Raw genomic sequence first — 21,780 nt, forward strand, 5'->3', positions numbered from 1 at the left:
TGGTAGCATTAGTAAGACATTGCAATGCATACCCCACTGTGCAAACCACACCAATAATGGCCACATCTACATAAACAGACCACACTAGTGGTTTCTTTAAATATGTGAATATAAGCATTCTTCATTCAACTATCTGAAAGATTTGATTTATTTTCTAACAGTTTCAATATAACCTGAGCTTAATTCTGCTGTAAGAAATGCCCAATTTTAGAGGGTGGGGGTGTAGCTCATTGGTAGAGCACTTGCCTAACATGCACAAAGTCCCGGGATCAATCCCCTGTATGCTTAAAGAAAAATAAAGGGTTAATAACACACAGAGGAAGAAATGCTCAATTTAGAAATGGCAGAGATGACAAATGCTAAATTTAGACAAAAAGAGGATTCACAATCAATAACTTTACTTACTGTCTGTCATTATTATTAGTGTTATTAGAGTTCAATCTTCATGAATACATGTTTTTAAAAATTGTTTTCAGTTTAATGCTATGATTTTTAAAAGACCTTTTTTTTAATGTAGAAATACTTTTGGATATTATCTCAGTTAATTCAGGCGTCAGGACAGGAAGGTCAATGACTTCCTTCCAAATTTAGCAAAGGAAAAACCATGGTCCAAAAATAGAGCAAGTTACCTGCTGAAGTCCAGAGTCCCTCACGGGGAACTAGGACCTGAATTAGGTAGACTGGGTTGCACCATGGTACATAGAAAGGAGTGAATTTGTGTTAAGCTGCTCAAGCACTATAAACCTCACTATGCTTATCTGGGAATGAAACGAATAATACTTTCCATATCTCAAAAGTCTGTTGAGAGTAAAATCAGACAATTAGATAATGAATGTCATAAAATAGCAGACAACCATAAGTTATTATTCTGACTCATGCTGAGGGCTTTTTACATAGCTTTTCTTTCTTTAAAAAGAAAAAAAAAGAAACTGTGCATTATAATCTTGGTACTAACTGATCACTAAAGTGTCGCTTCTTCAAATAATATTCATCATTTTATTTCAAAACATTTTTATTAGCCCCAAACAATGCTCTTTTCATAAAATTAGCATTCTAGATGCAAAGGTAACTCCATTAAAGACACACACACTTTGCAGAAACTTCTAAATGTTTTCCCACTTAAAAGATGTGAACTGGGCAAAATAGACTGGTATCTTGTACAGAATATGAATTGTTCAGCAATATTGTAAGGCCAAGTCTGAATCCAGTCTCTAAGAACAAAATCTGACCATTGCTGCAATGCTAAGAAGGAGGCATGTAACCTCTAAGGGACATGTAACCTTGTGAGCCAAGTATTGAGTTGGGAGTCAGTACACCTTTAGGTCAGTCAATTTGGAGCACATTGTTTGATGTGACCTGATAAGCTCACCTACAAAACTTATTCAGGCATATCAAATTTCCAGCTGTTCACAAAAATTCATGATCCCCTCTCATAACAAGAGTGGTTAGTGGAAGACAGGCCAGGATGACATTCTGGCTACATTCAGAGAGGACCAAGAGGCAAATTCCTACCCATAATAGATGTGGAAGTTTTGTGGATCACTTCTGGGGGCTAGCATTTTTTTGGGGGGGGGATCCTTAAAGAAATACCTACTGCAATCTCCCTTCTCTACTTTGTTGACTGGACCTAGAGAGCTCCAACACTCCAGGCAGGAGCACAAGATGGAAGGTGACTGGTCCCCTGAATCACTGCATGGAGAAGGGCTGCACTATCCACTAACCCCCTAATCCTGTACTGGAGCATTCTGTAAACGAAAATAACATTCTGCTGTGTTAAGCTACACTCAAATGGGGGTTTCAATTATTATACCAGTCATCTTTACCCTGAGGGATACATCCTGCTTATAGAGTGATGACACATTTAGTGTACTTATTTGAATCAAACGTTTAAAATGTAAAACTTGATTCTTAAAAAGAAACTATTACCTTTATCACAATTGACTCCATAGAATCCAGGTGGGCAGATGCAGAAACCAGGAGTAACACAAAGTCCGCCATTCATGCATCGTGGTGTGCAAAGGGCTTATGGGGAGAGAGAATTCTGATTAAGGCCAAATGGGGATTTGGGGTGGAATCATTTGTAAATATCAATAGTACAATAACTTTAAGCTTTGTAGTTGATTCTAAAATGTGCACCCTTCTGAGATACAAGTTTGCTATATAAAAAAAATGTTTTGTGGTTTTAATTAGGCTATTTTTCAACTTCTCAATTTCTTAGAAAATAATTTTGAATTTGTTTCACTTTGAATGCCTGACTAAATTTCTTTTTCCAGAGTCATCTTGATTAGGGTGTGGTTTTTTTAAAACTGCAAATATTTCCTCTCTGCCCTATATCCTTGATCTTCCAATTTCAAAATAAATGCAAATAAGAAAACTTAAGAAAAATATTCTTATTTCCTAGAGATAAAAAATGTTTTGCTTACTCTGGTCAAATAAGCTCTTGGTATTTAAGCACCTTATAATTAATATTCATTCTCTTGCTTACCTCTTTTTTTCACATAATTATCTTAAAAGTAATTTCCCTGAAATGGACATACTTGCTACACAAGTTATTTTCACCCTTTTTTTCTTTTAGTTGTTATAACTTCATAGCTATGGTATGGACTTCATTGTGAATCAAGCCACTTTTAATTGGAATAGATAATTTCAAATCAATGGCAATTTTTAAAGCCAACTTAAGTAGAGAAAATCAACCTCAAGACTTTGATAAGATTATGCTAAAATACAGTGTGTACAATAGTGGGAAGGGGGCCTCCAGAGTGTTGACCCTTTCCAAAGTTCTCTCCCTGTGTCACCACATACAGGGTTTCACAGAAAACCACTGGCAGAAGAAATACTTTCAAATAACTCTTTTATGGTTTCTTAATTTTTATAATGTGACCAAAAAAATAATTTTAGGAGATGTGTTAAAAAGCCACGTGGGACTCCTGTGACATGTTCATTAGGAAGCAAACAAGAGACGCCAACTTCTGTTCTTTACCCTTCTCACAGTGAGGCCCGTAGAATCCATCAGGACACTCGCAGACTCTTCTTTCATTACAAAAGCCTCCGTTTCGGCACCCTCCTGGGCACTCAGCTGCACCAAAGAGAAACGAGGTAGTTGGGTATCCTTGGAATCATGCTGGGTGAGTCACAGCCAACATGATATATTAGGGATCATCTTTATTTCAGCTCTCCAATTACTGTAGATGGAGGGCCCAGATACTTCTACTTTATTCTCCATACAACACTTCCATATCTCTACATTGTCAAATTTTGCCTCTTGCAATCTTACTTCCAACAGTAGGGGGCTCACGGACAAAGGTAAAGCAAATTTTTTATCCTGCCTTCTTCCCTACCTATCAACCTACCATACCTCCTTAAATTCACACTGTAGAAGAATGAAGAATATTGTCCTCATTCACTTTTAGAGAGGGGGATGACATTTTTGATACATCTTGAGAGCAATGACAGGCTCCAGAGCTTAAATTTTGTATAGCTCGTATACAGATGGAAAAGAAGTCAAGCTTCCATGCTTACGGGACACCTGGGACACTGCAGGGAGGTGCTGAGTGAGCCTTGGCCCACAGGGACACTGAGTGACAGTGACATCCTCTCCTCTGTGGATGTGACTGGCACCAAGTTTTTGGAGGGGAAATATCTAGTGCTGTCTTTGACAGGTAGAAAGTGCTGGTAATGACTGGCACTTACAGTGAAGAACTAGAGAAAGGAAAGAGACCACTGGAGAGTCTCAATCAGTACAGCAGGAAGAAGGGAGGGAATTTTGAAGGGGAATTGGAGTTGCTATAATTTTAAGTGATGCCAAAACCAGAGAAAAGTCTGTCTTAGTACTGTCACTGGACCCTGTGTTACCCATCCTCCCTTCTATTGGTATGGTTATAATTATCCAAAAAAATCTATAACAAATTTTTTGTCATAATCACCCCTGGAATCCTTATGGGCCTCTTGAGTCACTATTGATGCTTACCTTGCTGACATGTTTTAAAGAAGATAGCATTTTGAGGGGTCTGGAGGATGGTGTTGCCTTCAGAATTCATTACAATCACATTCACTTCAAATGCTGCCACCCCATCTTGTTTTCCAAGACATGGGAAACCAACTTGAACGACTAAAAGAAAAAGAGAGAAGGTATGGGGAAACAGATGATTCCAGTTTTACAGAAATCTTGGGAAGAGACACAAAAAACAAAGCAACACTGTTCACATTTTCATGACTTTCTTGTACCCCTACTGGAGTAGGGACTGTATTTTGATCATCTGGGCATTCTTCACAGAACTTGTGCGCCATGCCAGGGAGAGAAAGAATGGATGTACTTTCCTAACACAGAATTGGAGGATGTTTTGTTGAAAGTCTGAGCTTGTATTATCTTTGAAAAAGCAAAAAGATCTTCTCTGGAAATTAAGGGTGCAAAAAGGAAGCATAAATTTATTAGGAAGAAGACATTTTGTGGGCACCTTCCTCATCTAGAAAGAGCTAGAAACGAATATTTCATCATCCATTAAATAAGCTCCATGAGCAACAACCCCCTAGTTTATTTTTACACTGTATGCTTGAAAGTGACAAACTGTCTCCTTTGAACATACTCTACAACTCGACAAGACTCCAGTCATTGGCTTGAGTTAATGTGTTCATATTTTCTCAGGCTACTTGTTAACATGAAGAAGTGTTTGGTGTGATGAAGTCATCTCCTGGATGGGCTTATAATTAATGGTTCCTAATAAGGAGCCAATTCTTCCAGGTGGGTCTGTTGATCACTAGGCATGTGTAGGTGTTGACAAGGGCACTACAAAGCAGGCAGTGGGAACCAACAACACTGCTGTATGGAGAAGGTGAGGAGGCCACCAGTTGTGGAATAATCACAAGTCATTGGGTGAAATGGGGCAAATCAGGTGTGATCATTGATAGACAGACTGACTAGGCAAATTTCTGGGGATGACTCTCCAGCTGAGCCACTAGACTCTAGGTCTTTCGTAGGAATAAGAAGAAATATTGCCAGTAGGTACACATGTGAGATTTTGCTTCTTTTTTTTAAGAGAGAGAGAAAAAAATTTTTTTTAATATTTATGTTTTAGTTTTCGGTGGGCACAACATCTTTATTTATGTGGTGCTGAGAATCGAACCCAGGGCCCCATGCATGCCAGGCGAGTGCGCTACCACTTGAGCCACATCCCCAGCCCGAGATTTGGCTTCTTTTTGTTTCTGTGTGGCAGGTATAGTTATGACCCTGCTTGGGCAAATCATATTAAACCAAGACAAATTTCTTTATTTTTAGAGGGTTCATAAATCTTCCTCCTGGGTTTATAAGAAGAACTGAGCTGAAAATTGGTGTGCTGGAAGAAGCACATAAGCTGGTCATGCAATTTTTGTAATGTACTCGACAATCAAAACCCCTCTAAAGGCTTTGCCATGGTGAGGGTCCTTTAAGGTCTCATTCCCAAAGTAATACATATTTCTAGTTCCTGAGTCTTGAGAATTGAACACTGCAAAGAATTGATTATATTATTAAAAGGAATTTTAGCTATTTTAACAGAAGTAAGAAGAGATAGAAAACCAAAATTGCGTTCAAAGTTTCAAAGTAAAATTATATCCATTGCAAAGCAGTATGGAGATTCCTGGGAAAGCTGGGAATGGAACCACCATTTGACCCAGCTATTGCCCTACTCGGACTATTTCCTGAAGACCTTAAAAGAGCACACTACAGGGATACTGCCACATCGATGTTCATAGCAGCACAATTCACAATTGCTAGACTGTGGAATCAACCCAGATGCCCTTCAATAGATGAATGGATAAAAAAAATGTGGCATTTATATACCATGGAATATTACGCAGCACTAAAAAATGACAAAGTCACGGAATTTGCAGGGAAATGGATGGCACTAGAGCAGATTATGCTTAGTGAAGCTAGCCAATCCCTAAAAAACAAATACCAAATGTCTTCTTTGATATAATGAGAACAACTAAGAGCAGAACAGTGAGGCTGAGCAGGAAGAAAAGACTAGCATTAAACAGAGACATGAGGCGGGAGGGAAAGGGAGAAAAAAAAAAGGGAAATCACATGGAAATGGAGGGAGACACTCATTGTTATACAAAATTATATATAAGAGTATACGAGGGGAATGGGATAACAAACATGGAGGGAAATGAATTTCAATAGATGGGGTAGAGAGAGAAGATGGGAGGGAAGGGGAGGGGGGATATTAGAGGATAGTAAAGGTAGCAGAATACAACAGTCACTAATAAGGCAGTATGTAAAAATGTGATGTGTAGCCGATGTGATTCTGCAATCTGTATTTGGGGTAAAAATGGGAGTTCATAACCCAATTGATTCTAATCTATGAAATATGATTTGTCATGAGCTTTGTAATGTTGTGAACATCCAATAAAAAAAAAAAATTATATCCATTGCGAATCTTGATTAAATGAAATCCTACAGGTGACAATGCCCAGTTATCAAAAAAAAAAGTCACTAATAGAGATTTCTATTTCAGAAGGAAATAAAGGAGTCAATCAATAATTTTTAAAAACTTCTTTGCTTTTCCAACTCGTTTACACTAACCATTTATGAAGCTTTACCCTCTTTTGAATCTTCTGCATAGATCAGTAAACCAGTAGTTGCCCTGAGCTATAAGAATATGGAAGTACATGAAAGGACACTTAAGGACTGAGCTCATAGAATCTTTCTTACCACAAGCTTTACTGCCATCACCCCAAGTTTATTGGTTTCCAGATATATCTTTTTCTTGGTCCTTATTCAGCCTCCAATTTGCAACCCACCTGACTCTTTTAAAAAGGCACTTGAATTTTATTTTGGGTTTCAGAATATTGGTATGAGAAGATGCTTGTACATAAACTTATCTCATTTCTCCTCGTCAGCATAGTCAAACTTCAAAACATGTCTTTGATGTCAAATATCAAAAAATTCCTTATTAAGTGTATGGGAAATTCATTTAAGATTAGTAATTCTTCTAATCTTCAGATATGCTCAGGGCAGACCATTTATGCAAATCTGGTTAAGTTATAACTTCATTCAGATGTTTTCAGGGAACAGCTAGGGAGTTTGGAGTGCTTACATAAAAGTGTATGGTTTACTAATATGGCCTCTATGTCAATGAAAGTAAAGATTATACTCAGAGAATTCCCTGCCTTTGCAGGGATGCAAAAAATATATATATGTGGTTGTGTGGGCTGTAGTTCAGTGGTAGAGTGCTTGCCTATCATGTGTAAGGCACTGGATTCAATCCTCAGCACCATGTAAAAAAATAAATAAAGGAAACTATTTTTTAAAAAAAGAAGATGACATCGTGACTTAAAATATATATATAGCTATGCATAATCCCAGGGAAGAAAAACAAGGATGCAAAATAAAATAGAAAATTCAGTGAAGAAAATACATCATAAGTCATTTCCATTAGGGTTTTCAAGGTTAACCATAGCTGGGCACAGTGGCAAATGCCTGTAATCCTAGCAGCTCAGGAGGCTGAGGGAGAAGGACCAGCCTCATTGAGAGTGAGGCTGTTAAACAACTCAGTGAGACCCTGCCTCTAAATAAATTAACAAAAGAGGATGTGGCTCAATGGTTTAGTGCCCCTGAGTTCAATCCTGGTACCTCCTCCTTCAAAAAAGGTGTTAACCATTCTCTTTTCTGACTAAATATAAATTATAGAGTTTATCCATTCAAGAAATATTTATTGGGGCTGGGATTGTGGCTCAGTGGTAAAGCGCTCACCTAGCACGTGTGAGGCCCTGAGTTCAATATTCAGCACCACATAAAAATAAATAAATAAAATAAAGGTATCATGTCCAGCTACAACTAAAAAATAAATATTTTTTTAAAAAGGAAATATTTATTGAATGTCTGCTCTGTGCCAGTCATTATTCTATGCACTGAAAATGCTTCAGTGGACAAAACAAAATTGAAAAATTCTGTCCTTGTGAAGTTTAAGTTTCAGTGATTTAATTTGAAGATATACAGCAATAGCAAAATATTTAAATCACTTAAAAATTTAGAAAAGTAAAGTAAAAATTGATGTGTTTAAAGACAGAGACTTAAATTAGAATTACAAGTGATGGCAATGTTTGTTTTGGGTCTGCTACTACTGCATTCTTTGATTTTAACCCCTTTTATAATCTCTCTACCTCTAACTTCCTATATTTTAATATTACTAGATTTTCTATATTTTAATTTTACAATAGGTACATAAATGTCATCAGAGAATATTGCCTAATGTTTAAAACAAGATCAATAGAAAATTGAATCTGCTATGACCCACTGATTTTGGGTAGTTTAGTTAAACTCTTTGTGACTGAGTTTCCTCATTTAACCATAAGACCAATAATAATGCTATTAAAAGAATTTTTAGAAAATTTATGTGAAAAGTTATTTTACTTGAATAAAGAAAATTATAAAGTTAGGCTGGGGTTGTGGCTCAGTGATAGAGTGCTTGCCTAGCACGTGTGAGGCACTGGGTTCCATTCTCAGCACTGCATATAACTAAATGAATAAAATACAGGTCCATCAACAACTAAAAAAAAATTGGAAAAAAAAAGAAAAATGTAATGTTATGTCACCATCAAAAAATGTCTTTCATTTTAAAAGTCTTATCAAAGTACTTTACAGCTGGATGTGGTGGCTCATGCCTGTAATCCAGGTCATTGGAGAGACTGAGGCAGGAGGATCACAAGTTCAAAGATAGCCTTAACAATTTAGCAAGATACTGTCTCAAAATTAAGAAATAAAAAAGGGCTGGGGATGTAGCTAAGTGGTTAAGCATCCCTAGATTCAATCCCAGTATCAAAAAAAAAATGCACTGTACACATAACAGCATAGTTATACTAAATTGTGCCTAAGGCAAAAGAGAAAAACAGTCTTTTATGTTTTTAAATAGAAAAACTGTAAGAAATTTTGGAATTTTGGTAGATAACTAAATATAAGATGTAGTATTTTCCTCTTCTTAGTAAAGCAATAGAAATTATATCCCTCAGAATTTTCTTTCTAACCTAAAATTATGTCCAATTGCAGAGTCACATCAGTTACACTTACATTGATTTACATTTTGACATACTCATGTCTGTTGTATTCAGCTGCCTTTCCTATCCTCTACTATCCCCCCTCCCCTCCCCTCCCCTCCCCTCTTCTCTCTCTCCCCCCTCTACTGTAATTCATTTCTCCCCCTTGTATTATTTTTCCCTTTCCCCTCACTTCCTCTTGTATGTAATTTTGTATAACCCTAAGGGTCTCCTTCCATTTCCAAGCAATTTCCCTTCTCTCTCCCTGTCCCTCCCACCTCTCATCTCTGTTTAATGTTATTCATCTTCTCATGCTCTTCTTCCCTACTCTGTTCTTAGTTACTCTCCTTATATCAAAGAAGACATTTGGTATTTGTTTTTTAGGGATTGGCTAGCTTTGAATCAAAGTGTGAAATATGATATATCAAGAACTATGTAATGTTTTGAACAACCAATAAAAAAAATAAAAAATAAATAAAATTTTAAAAAAAGAAAAAAAATTTATGTCCAATTACTATTAATATTAACAAAGTATTATAAATTTCTTTCCTTCCTTCCTTCCTTCCTTCCTTCCTTCCTTCCTTCCTTCCTTCCTTCCCAGGGATCGAACCTAGGGGCACTTAACCATTGAGCCACATTCCCAGCCCACTTTTTTGTATTTTTTATTTTGAAACAGGGTCTTGATAAGTTGTTCAGGCCCTTGCTAAGCTGCCAAGGCTGGCTTTGAACTTGTGATCATCCTGCCCCAGGTTCCAGAGCTGCTGGGATTACAGGCATGTGCCAATGAGCCCAGCTCTTTCTCATTTTTCAAAGATCCAACTGTTTCCAGGCTTAAAATCTTTGCTTATCTTATTTATATAGAATAATTCCAAACCACCCAAGTAAAAAATTGAACACATTAAAAATCCAGCAGCCCAAGTGGAAAAACTTTATTTACAATATCTATCTCTTCTGATATAGGAGGTATGTAAACATAGCTGTGATCTGAACCCTCATATGGAATGATTTGAAAAGAACCAGAAAATAAACTTTAGGAGTTAGGAGGTACCTTGTTCATAAGTTTCAATGAATTCATTTTCAATGAAAAAGCAAAAGTAAAAAAGGTATAAATTGTAGTAATTACAGTTGCCCATCTTTGAGCCGTAAAACATGAAATGAAAATTTTCTTTTCATTTCTAGAAATTCTGCTTGCCTTTCTTTTTGCTTACAGTTTTATGCATAAGAAAGTTGAAGTAATAAGAATTACAAGAATGTCTTAAAAGTTCTGAAATACCATTTTAAAAGAAAACAAAACAAAATCTGACTTTAGTTAGCCTCATCTCCGTTAATTGCCTTTTTGTGAACCCTGTATGCTGCCCAAACTGTATTTCTCTCAGTTTCTCAAATATGTGGTACATGTCCACAGTGTGCTGCCTGCACACCCAGCTGCCTGGAATGTTCTTTCTCTTCTTTTCTGCCTGGTGCCCGCCTACTCAACTTTCAAGGCCAAAATGAAATAGCATTTGCTCTCTGTAGCCTTTCCAAACACCTCCTGCCTGAATAATTTCACTTACATATTTCATAAATACCTCTATATAAAATTTCATTGTAGTACAATGATTTCATTATGGTCTGCGGCTTTACTAAAGATGAAATTTTCAGAGGCAAGAGCCATATCTAATTTTTATTTATTTTTTTTATAATCTTAGCCCCTAGCCTATTGTTTGTCCCAAACTAGGCACTGACAGAATCAATATAGGTTATGGGAGACACACTCCTTACATACTCAGGCACACACTCTGTTCACATTCACAAAGACGGGAATTCACCATAGACGATGGGAGGTACAGAGAATAAAATATTAGCAGCATGTATCTGGAAAGAAACACACACATAGAAGAAAGGCATCAAAGGCAGAAAAAGCATAGGCACTTTACTTCTAAGGAATAATAAAATGGAAAGTCATGTTGTGTTTTTGCAACGACAAGAAAATGAGTACCGAGCCACTTTTACTAAAAGCTAAATAAAATTAGGCCAGATGTGAATTCCCAGGCAGTCTAGGGTGTATAATCTAAACTGAATGAATTAAAAGAATTTAGGAAAACTAAAGCAGATTAAGTTTCACTCACATGGCATTCAAGTACACAATGATGTACAACTGGTTGCACGTAAACTAACTGTTATGTAAGTGCAATCTTTTTCTAATTGAATACCTCTTCCACCATGAGATGGGTACAGTGCTCATACTGTCTCGAACTCTAGTTGTTTGAGGACTGCCTAGTAAAGGAAGAGGTAAAAAAGGCAGGCAAGTGCTCAGTCTCAACGCTGCAGGATTATAAACTGCTCCATGGTTAGAATTTATCCCACGTAAATGTCCACCAGTTCTTCAAGTTGCCCTGACAGCCCTTCATTGTCTCAGCAAATCTGATCACTAACTCTTGGGCTTCACATTCTGCTAAGAAGTGGGGCCACCAAGGAGACAGTCCCTCCAAACATTAGTGCACTGAATTCCTGAAAGTCATAGTTGAGAAACACCACTGCTCTGTGGGTTTCATGTTATGACAGAGACAGTGTTCAAAGAGGCAAAGCCCTGGCTTTATGGAAACTGTTTTTTGTTATACAACTCAGTAATTTTACTGAACCACCCTGCAGTTTGTATTTCCTGTTTTTGTTCTCTTCAGATGCCAGAAGGCAGGCACTTCATAATTGTTAAAGATCAAGAGTTTTCTTTCTTTCTTTCTTTCTTTTTTCAGCGAAGTGTTCAGGCATATAGGAGTCTGTGGGATAAAAGAACAGCTTAGCAGCTTGGGGGTATAAAATAGCCCAGTGGAATAATGAATGCTACCTGGATGCTTAAGAGCAAAGACACACTGATTTGGTTACTTTTTAATAATTCAATGTACCTTCACCTCTCCTACTGTGGTGACTGAGCTAATGAGGCTAATGAATAACTGCCCTGCGATAGTCTAAAATTCCCATAAACTTCTTGCACCCGCATTTTTCTGCAAACAAATAGTACATGTTCTTTTAAAAAAAGTGCATGTGTGCACACACACACATGTGAGCATACCACCTGGTCCCAGAAGAAAGCTTATTCTTTTAAACTTGCCTTGCTCCAAGTGTCATCCACTTTTTCCTCTAAATTTTATTATTTTTAATGTGTAAATTATCAGAATTAGTATAAATTGATATGTTTTTGTTTGTTTTGTTTTTGGTACTGGGAACTGAACCCAGGGGTGCTTAACCACTGAGCAACATCCCAGCTCTTTTTCATATTTTATTTAGTGACAGGGTCTCTCTGAGTTGCTTAGGGCCTGGCTAAGTTACTGAAGCTGGTTCATGATCCTCCTGCCTCAGCCTCCCGAGTTCCTGGAGGAAACTGATGTTTAATCTAAATATTATCTATTAAAACATTCTCACATCACATGTTCAATGTTGAGAAGTAGAATCTTGGTAAAATTTTTAAACTAGGTTAAAAGCACTTAATTAGAAATCCAAAGATGCAAGATTTATTGGTAGCTGATCAGATATAACTGTAATTAATGCATTGATCTTCTTTTTCTTTAATAATCAGAAAAAGACAAAGAAAATTTTCAAAAGTACAAGTTGGAAATTGAGAGACATGCTACATATTTATTTTATTCTTGACTCCTTTAAAAAAAAGTCAAAAAATATGATCAAGAAAAATTTCATATAAAATTATCTTTGACTAAAAAGGTAAATTATGTGACATGGCAGGAGGCTAAGTAATGATCATATTCCAAGAACTTGGTGGTTGTAGCATCTTTCTTGTCTCCATGATGTAATAAAGCCCCATCAATGCCATCTGAGTGGAACTGGGATATCCACATCTATGGAATAGGATATCCATGTCCTTGGGGCTACAAATGTTAGGCAAATAAATCTCCAGAGCACAAGTACTCATTCCTTCACACAGAACTACAAATCCATCTAGATGCGTAGTAAATTCCCTGGGAGGGCTGCCAGTCACTACAGCACTGAGATGATCAGAGAGAACTAAATTCATACTTTTCCTGACTACACTCACAATAGCACTTACACCAGGAAACTAGAGAAAGTGTTTATTTAGCTCTCAGCTCTTACAACACTGTAATGCAGCAATGCAGATGCACTGGGAGAGGCAGATCACTGCAACCTGAAAACATCCTTTGGGAAGATGCCTGATTTCTTGATCATTGTATAGACTTAGCTCCTAAAGGGACTTTTATATGATATCTGAAAAAACTATTCTAACGTTCTTATAGTAGAGTAAGATTAAAAATTTTTTTCTTAAAAAAGGGGGGTTTGTTGTCAATTATTTTAAATAAAGTTGTTACTATTACAATACTAAATAAACAGTAAGCTGTAACTAAGTTCTACATGTAGAAAAACTTAAAGTGAATGAAGGCACATATTATGAATCAGTGAAACCTCTCACACTAGAAAAGCTGATGACCCAAAATAAAATTGCCAAAATAAAATTTTTTTAAAGAGAGAGTGATAGAGGGGAGAGAGAGAGAGAGAGAGAGAGAGAGAGAGAGAGAGAGAGAGAGAGAGAGAATTTTTAATATTTATTTTTTAGTTCTCGGCGGACACAACATCTTTGTTGGTATGTGGTGCTGAGGGCGGAACCCCGGCCGCACGCATGCCAGGCGAGCGCGCTGCTGCTTGAGCCACATCCCCAGCCCCCCAAAATAAATTTTTATAAAATAATAGAAGCATGTGTAAAGTATCACTTTACTGTTCCCTGGACTAGGAATTAATTTCCAAAAGCAAAAGGAAAGGGAAAAAAACTTGCAAAAGAAAATATACTTTGAAAACACAGAATTTGATCCCCTTCTCCAAAAAAAATAAAATTTAAAAATATATAAATGGTAAATTGAAAAAGTGCATTAAAGACAATCTATTTATGGCAAGATTTGCAAAACAATAAGAATATCATTATCCCAATATAAAAATGAGCATGGAACATAGGTATTTTGTGTTGTCTACTAGATTGAAATAAGTATGTCCTATCTTAAAAGGAATTTTTAAATAATCAAATTAAAACTATGCTGTGAAAAAAATCTCTTTTCACTTTTTAAGTCAGCAAGGTGGTTAACAGGATTAATGACCTATGTTGATGAGATTATAGTAAGCCAGGCACTCTCTCACATTGTTAGCCATGGTACCAACAGGTACAACTTTTATGGAAAGTAATAATGGCATTGTGGCAATTTAAGAGCCTTTTAAAAAGTTCATGGTTCATGTCCTTTGACACAATAATTCCACTTCTAAGAATCCATTTGAACAAAATAATGAGATAAGCACCAAGATTTTGGTGTTCACATTAATCCTACAATTACTTTCTGTGTGCCTGCTCTTTGCTGGGCCTTGTGCTAAGCATCATGGTGAATAATGCAAATTGGGCTCCTGCCCTTTGGGAAGTTAACATCTATTACTTTTAAAAGTATGTTTACTGTGATATTTCTAGCATGCAAACTCTAAAAACAATCTCATTAACAAACAATAAAAGAATTGTCAAATTATTATATATCCATAAAATAGAATATTATAATGGACACTTTAATGATTTATAAAGAGCATTTAAAAAGAATTTTTGAAAAAATTTATAAATGACATGGGCAAATGCTTATGATAAAGTGTTAAAAGGAAAATAATAATGATGTAAAACTATATATACAATATTACTATTATACAAAAATATACATTCATTTAAAAAAACTAGAAGGAAATATATGATTGTGTTCACACACATGATCTCCATCTCTATCTAAAATCAGAAATCTTGGGCTTTAGTCTCAATTCCTCTACTCATTATTAATATTTGTCTTTGGGAAAGTCAGTTAAACCTCATAACTCTTCATTTTCTAATTTACAAAATGAAGCTATAATTCTGGTCTTAACGTACTCAAATTAGATAATGCAGGAATGGGTTTCACATAAGATGAAAAACTGAAAACAAATATTACAAACTATTATTTTCTTAGTAAAGAAGGATTATGGTTCTGAAGGATGATGGGATCTGAATCCCTTTCCCCCCACTTTTCCTTGTGTTTCTCTCATTCAAATTCCTACTTAATACCATGTAAACTTTCTGGCAGGTGTCTGCAATCATTTATTTAGAATCTTTGCCACATTAGTACAGCCTATGAATCCATACTTACTGACTGAATGTATGTCAGCACATGTGTTTATGTTCTCTGTCCTTCCTTCCTTTTTGTTTTCAATCTGAAGTCTTTTATATATCTGGTATGGGCTGAAACTATTTTGGGTTTTTAGGAAATTATAAAACCATCATTTCTTCACTCTCATCCTAATCCTTTGCCTGAACAATCACAATTGGATTGCCCTGAACTCAACACATCTCTTCAGGAAAACATTCCCTTTGATGGATGACATTTGGGTTCTGAATATTATTCTCATCACCATTACATTTTAAGTGTAAACCTTTCTCCAAGGCGAAGACCACCCACCTGATGCCTTGTGAGGCACTGTTCCCAGCAGAGGGACATTCACAGTCGGATCTGCCATGATGCCTTTGTCCAGGGAACGCAAAGAAAGGAATTCATAGAAGTATTCTGCCTACAACAAAAGGTAATGACAGTGAGAACCACGGAGACCACAGAGAGTGAGAAGGCACTTCCAACACATCAGCCATTTGATGGAAGAGTGATAATATTCCCCATGGAGCTATGGAGCCTCCGACATTTAAGATACTATACAGGTATATCTCACCCTCTGTGTTTTGTAGGTACAGAATTAGACCCTCTGTTTGGAAAGAAATGATTTTTTAAAACATTGAGAACATTTATCTAAAACATCCATAAAAGATGGTCTTTTAACAGTATTGTTTTGTTGCTGTCTGTTGAAAGAATTGAGGGAAAAATGCTTTTAAGGAAAGAAGTGGTGTCAAAACAATTATTGATTCACCCTTATAAAATCCATCTCAACTTTTGGGGTCAGTTTTTAATTCTTTTCAAATCTGAAATTCGTCTTTTGATCAGAATCTGTAGGGCTATAATATGGGGCTAAGGAAAACAGCAACTTATTGGCAAAAGAAGACATTAAGGGCCAAAATTAATGATCTTGCTGTTAACATTTATTTTCTTCTCTCATTCCCTTAAGAAATTTATATTTAAGGTCTTAGTTTAATTATGGAGAGAAAAGCCTAAAAATGCCCAAAACAACAATACAATATGACAAGCCATAAAACTTTACTATGTAAACATTTTCATTTTCCCATTAAGTCACTAGTTGATACTCACAAGGCCATGAATGCTGAAGGTAGTGACACATAATCTCACTACAGAGCTTTGATGCTTAACTGATTCTCAATTCTTTTATTAAAAGAGTTTGTACTGGAGACAACATGTTCTTGCTTAGGGACAAGAGAACAATCAATCAAGAAAACAAATGCCAACACAACAGGCAAGTTGAATGTTTCTTCAGTCATCTGTACAGATATCCAGAATTTGGATGGGTTAATTAAAGTAATTAATTACGTAAACACAGGCTAAAAGAAGGTTAATAAAGAATAGGATCTTTCCTACATGCAGTATAGAATTTATTTTCCAACATGGAAGATATTAAAAGATGATAAATGGGGGCTGGGATTGTAGCTCAGTGGTAGAGTACTCACCTAGCATGTGTGAGGCACTGGGTTCGATGCTCAGCACCACATAAAAATAAATAAATAAAATAAAAGGTATTGTGTCCATCTACAACTAAATAAAGAAGAATTTATTTTAAAAAAAGATGCATGGTGGACATCCAAATGACTTTCTGCTTTAAATCATGGTATGAAAAGCATTAGGCATTAAGGACTTCATAGGAAGCTAATAATGCAAAGGGGAAATCACAGTTGTTATGGGGATATTGTCTACAACCACAGTGAGATGAAACTACTTCCTGTTTCAGTGAACCAAAAGGAACAACTTCATTGACCAAATCTTCACTCTCTCCCTTCTTTGAATTGTGGCAAAGGTTCCAGAACACCACAGTGAACTATTCCCTAGGTAGTAACAGTTTCATGAATTAATTTATTAGTTCATCCATTAGGAGGAACCTGAGGATCAAGGGCCATAAGACAGATGATTCCTATTTTATCTAAGGAAAGGCGGAGATCCAAAAGAAGTTTGGTGAAAGGAATGTTGTCAGGAAAGGTAATTCAATTTGGAATACAGTCCTTTGAAAAAGAGAATGAATAGTATTTCTGTCCCTGCAGGAAAACTAATGGTTATATTAAAAGTGGACTCATTTTCATGAATCCATGTGTTTTAAAGACTTTTATCAGCTGTTATGTCCCTCTATGCCAAAAAATACTTTGCTCTAAAACATATTTTAGTTGCCACAATGAGAGGACTTAATGCTGGATGCTGTTATAATTAATTACATTTGCATTTATTTATATTGCCTAGTACAGTAATAATAATAATAACAACAACAACAACAAGCAACAATAACATAACAAAGGTGTAATAAACACTAAGGGCCCAAACTTCTTCTGAACATTTTATTAATGATACACATAATGATTGTGAAAAACTGAGTGGGTAGAACACAGAAACTCTGAAACAAAAACTTCAAATACCATATAACAAGTCATCATTTGCTACCTCATAATCATATCTTTGAGCTTTATCTCATTATAAATTAAATCTACTTTCTATGAGTGATACTTTTAAATTGCATTTGTAAAACTTAAGATAATTTCAATAAGAAATCTGATTTTAGTTAAAAATATTTATTAATAAGGAAAAGGATGAAACACCAAAATTAGAACAATTACATAGAATTGATGGTAATTGGGTTTTATTCTTTCTCTCCTTTTCAAAGTTTCTGTACATGGTTCTATTTATGGTGAAATTAATGCATTTATTTTTTAAAAAAAGCATTAATTATGTCTCCTGCTGTTAAATGTGTGGCTGATGATAATCATTGACTCCGAAATTCTCACCCCTTCTATTTAGGGTAGTTATGCTCATGCAACAATTTTATTAAATCTTTTTGAAAGCATGCTTCAAGACAAAGTAGCTTCCAAATGTTTCTTTCAAAAGTTTCATATATATATATATATATATATATACACACACACGCACACACACACACACACACACACACACATATATCCACAAGACATTAATTAAAAACAAAAGTAAATGGCAGAAAGATCAGTAGAGTTGGGGAAGGAAATAGGAAATAGGGGGAGGGAGGAGAGGAGAAAAAGGAGAAGTACTGAGGACTGAATTAGAACAAATTCTATTCTAAGCTTTTATAACTTTGTTAAAATGAATCCTAATGTAATGCTAACTAAAAAGAATAAAATAAAAACAGTTTTGGTGTTCAACGTATTTAGAACTGAAAGAATTTCACTCAAAGTCCAGAAAGGAAAGCTCAGGTCTCCATATGGTCACATAAAGTAGGCTAGGAAGCACTGAATCCATCATATTGAGGTCTGAAAATTTATCATTAGCAGTGACATGACACTAAACATTATGCAGCTAAGTTTAATGGATTTTTCTGGATGGCCAATACTCTGATCTTATCAATAACAAGTTTCACAGGTTTTAGTATGTCTCTTTGGTTTCTTTGAGAATCAGTGCACAGCATGATTTTTCTGCTACAATTCTAAGACTACCAAAGACTGTTGTAGGCAAAAATGCTCAGTTTCTTCTGTAGATCATTTTTTGTAGCAGGAAAGATGGACATTTGTTAGCTGAATTTCAGTTAGCAATAACAAAATGATAGTTCAAAAACTGAAAACCCCTGAACCTTTGCATTTTCAGAGGACAGAGTTAAGAACTGAGGGTATCAGGACAATGATGACTTTGCTCATTTAATGGGTGTTCTTTCTTGGATCTTATCAGCAAAAAGCAGTTGCTGGAATAAACCTTTTTTAGTTATTTATCCTTCTTTTTAAAAATATTTTTGAGTGAATTCATTAATTTATTAAAAGATAAGGTCACTGGGCCGTCAATTAAATGTAAATAGTAGTTGTTATACACACAATTTTTTTTAGTCCTTTCCACAGCTTTTATTGGTGCATTATAGTTGTACATAATGATGGAATTTGTTGTTACATATTCATAAATGCACACAATAATACAATATAATTTGGCCAATATCACTCCCTAACACTCCCCGGCTTCCTTCTTCCTGCCCCCTGGTCCCTTTCCTTCACTGATCTCCCTTTGATTTTCATGAGGTCCCCACCCCCACCCTTATTTTCCTTTTTTCTCTCTAGCTTCTACATATGAGAGAAAATATACAAGCCTTGACCTTCTGAGTGTGGCTTATTTCACTTAACATAATGGTTTCAAGTTCCATCCACTTTCCTGAAAATGACATAATTCCATTTTTATTTTTGGCTGACTAAAACTTCATTGTATATGTATATTACATTTTATTATCCATTCATCCATTGATGGACACCTAGGCCGGTTCCATAGTTTGGCTATTGTGAACTGTGCTACTGTAAACATGGGTGTGCATGTATCGCTATAATACACTGACTTAATTCTTTAGGATAAATAGAGGAGTGGTATAGTTGGGTCATATGGCAGTTCCATGCCTAATCTTTTGAGGATCCTCCATACTGATTTCAATAATGGTTGTACTAATTTACAATCCCACCAAAAGTGTAAAAATGTTCCTTTTTGCCCTGTTTAATTCATTTTGATTAATTCATTTATTAATTGGGTTATTTGCTTTTTTGGTGTTTTTTGAGTTTCTTTATATATTCTAAATATTAATCCTCTGTCAAAAGAGTAGCTAGCGGTATTTATCCTTCTTATTAAAGATGGTAATGTGACTTGAATCTCTGAAATTTGTACTCTTCTTTATACTTGGTATAAAAAAAATGTTCTCCAGCATTTATTGTTGTTTGTATTCTTGATGACTGACACACTTAAGGGTGTGAGATGAAATCTCAGTGTTATTTTGATTTGCATTTCCCTACTTGCTAATGATGTTGAACATTTTTCATGTATTTGTTAGCCATTTATATTTTGTCTTTTGAAAAGTGTCTGTTTAATTCATTTTTTAAATATTTATTTTTTAGTTGTAGTTGGACACAATATCTTTATTTTATTTATTTATTTTTATTTGGTGCTGAAGATCGAACCCAAGGCCTTGCACTTGCTAAGCAAGCGCTCTACCACTGAACCACAACCCCAGCCCTGTTTAATTAATTTTAATTAATTCATTTATTAATTGGGTTATTTGCTTTTTTGGTGTCTCTTTTAGTTTCTTTATATATTCTAAATATTAATCCTCTGTCAAAAGAGTAGCTAGCGGTATTTATCCTTCTTATTAAAGACAGTAATGGGACTTAAATCTGAAATTTGTAATCTTCTTTATACTTGGTATATTTTTTCACAAAGTTTTGTCCACATGCTGTTTTTACTGCTTCTTAAAAATTCTAACTTGAAAGGCAAGGTGCAGTGGCACATGCCTGTAATCCCAGGGGCTCTTGAGGATAAGGCAGGAGGATCACAAGTTCAAAGCCAGTCTCAGCAAAGCGAGATGCTAAGCAATTCAGTGAGACCCTGTCTCTAAACAAAATAGGACTGGGGATGTGGCTCAGTGGTCAAGGACCCCTGAGTTCAATACCCAGAAATGCCACCCCCATCAAATAAATAAATAAATAAATAAATAAATAAAGATTTAGACTGGGGATATAGCTCAGTTGGTAGAGTAGCACAAGGCCTTGGGTTCAATCCCCGCACCACCAGAAAAACAAAAAACAAAAAAACATCTAACTTGAAAGCCACTTAGAAACTGAACAACCTTTTGCCTTTGATGTTCTCTTTTTTTTTTCTTTTTTTTTTATTGGTTGTTCAAAACATTACAAAGCTCTTGACATATCATATTTCATACATTAGATTCAAGTGGGTTATGAACTCCCATTTTTACCCCAAATACAGATTGCAGAATCACATCAGTTACCCATCCACATTTTTACATAATGCCCTATTAGTAACTGTTGTATTCTGCTACCTTTCCTATCCTTTGATGTTCTCACTGACTTCTTTCAAAGTTTCATTTGCCAATGTAAAGTGATCTACCAAGACCATCAACACCATGTAAGTGTTTCTACAAGTAAACATTGCCACACATAGAGAATAAATACATCCTTAATTTAACTTATGCGTTTAAGTAAAAAGTCATAAAATTTGGCCAATGAAATAAATGATCAATTTATGTCGTATTCTAACTTCTAGACAGAACTTTCCATTTTTATTTCCTTTTTAATGAAATAAATGTTCCTAGACCCCATGTCTCCATTGGAAACACTTATTTGGAGGCAAATAAAACCTAAATTCTAAGCCAAGGAGAACAGAAAACTAGCTTCAAAGTTTGGGAACAAGTTGCACAAATTGCAGATTTATTACTTAGATAAAAGGAACTCAGAGCATAAACCGTAGTAGAGAAATTATATTGGAGAGTCTGAAATGTCCATTAGGAAAAAGTACATTTTGTTTTATTAAATGACATTTGTGGAAACTCAGGTAGAGGCAAATAGGGTGATTATTTGGGAAATGCATGAAAAGATTGCTTTGTATTCAAACAAAGAATAGGCCTATTCAGGAGAATAATTCACTCCTAAATTAAGTTGCTGAAAAATTTTGCTGACCTGGTTTGCCATGCAGTAAATTTTCTTTTCATGGAGAAGTATAAAAGACACCCAAATGTTATCAAGAGGGGAGTACTGGAGGCCATTTATCTTCCTTCTAAATTGACTTGGCTGAAATTAGGGTTGTTCCTTCCAGAATAGATGAAGACATCATT

General features: G+C 35.5%; 1 protein-coding gene across 1 annotated transcript in view; it reads right to left on the reverse strand.

Moving 5' to 3' along the window:
* WIF1 (WNT inhibitory factor 1) overlaps window positions 1–21,780 on the reverse strand; it is a 70,461-nt gene that overhangs the window by 9,678 nt on the left and 39,003 nt on the right. The window contains exons 3-6 of the mRNA XM_081310851.1: window positions 15,465–15,573; window positions 3,968–4,108; window positions 2,981–3,076; window positions 1,927–2,022 (exon numbers count right to left, since the gene is read on the reverse strand). Coding sequence (XP_081166977.1) covers window positions 1,927–2,022; window positions 2,981–3,076; window positions 3,968–4,108; window positions 15,465–15,573 — 442 coding nt within the window. The remainder of the gene's footprint in view (window positions 1–1,926; window positions 2,023–2,980; window positions 3,077–3,967; window positions 4,109–15,464; window positions 15,574–21,780) is intronic.

Source organism: Spermophilus citellus, assembly GCF_964194105.1.
Source record: "Spermophilus citellus genome assembly, chromosome: 10".
In the NCBI taxonomy this organism is placed as follows: domain Eukaryota; kingdom Metazoa; phylum Chordata; class Mammalia; order Rodentia; family Sciuridae; genus Spermophilus; species Spermophilus citellus.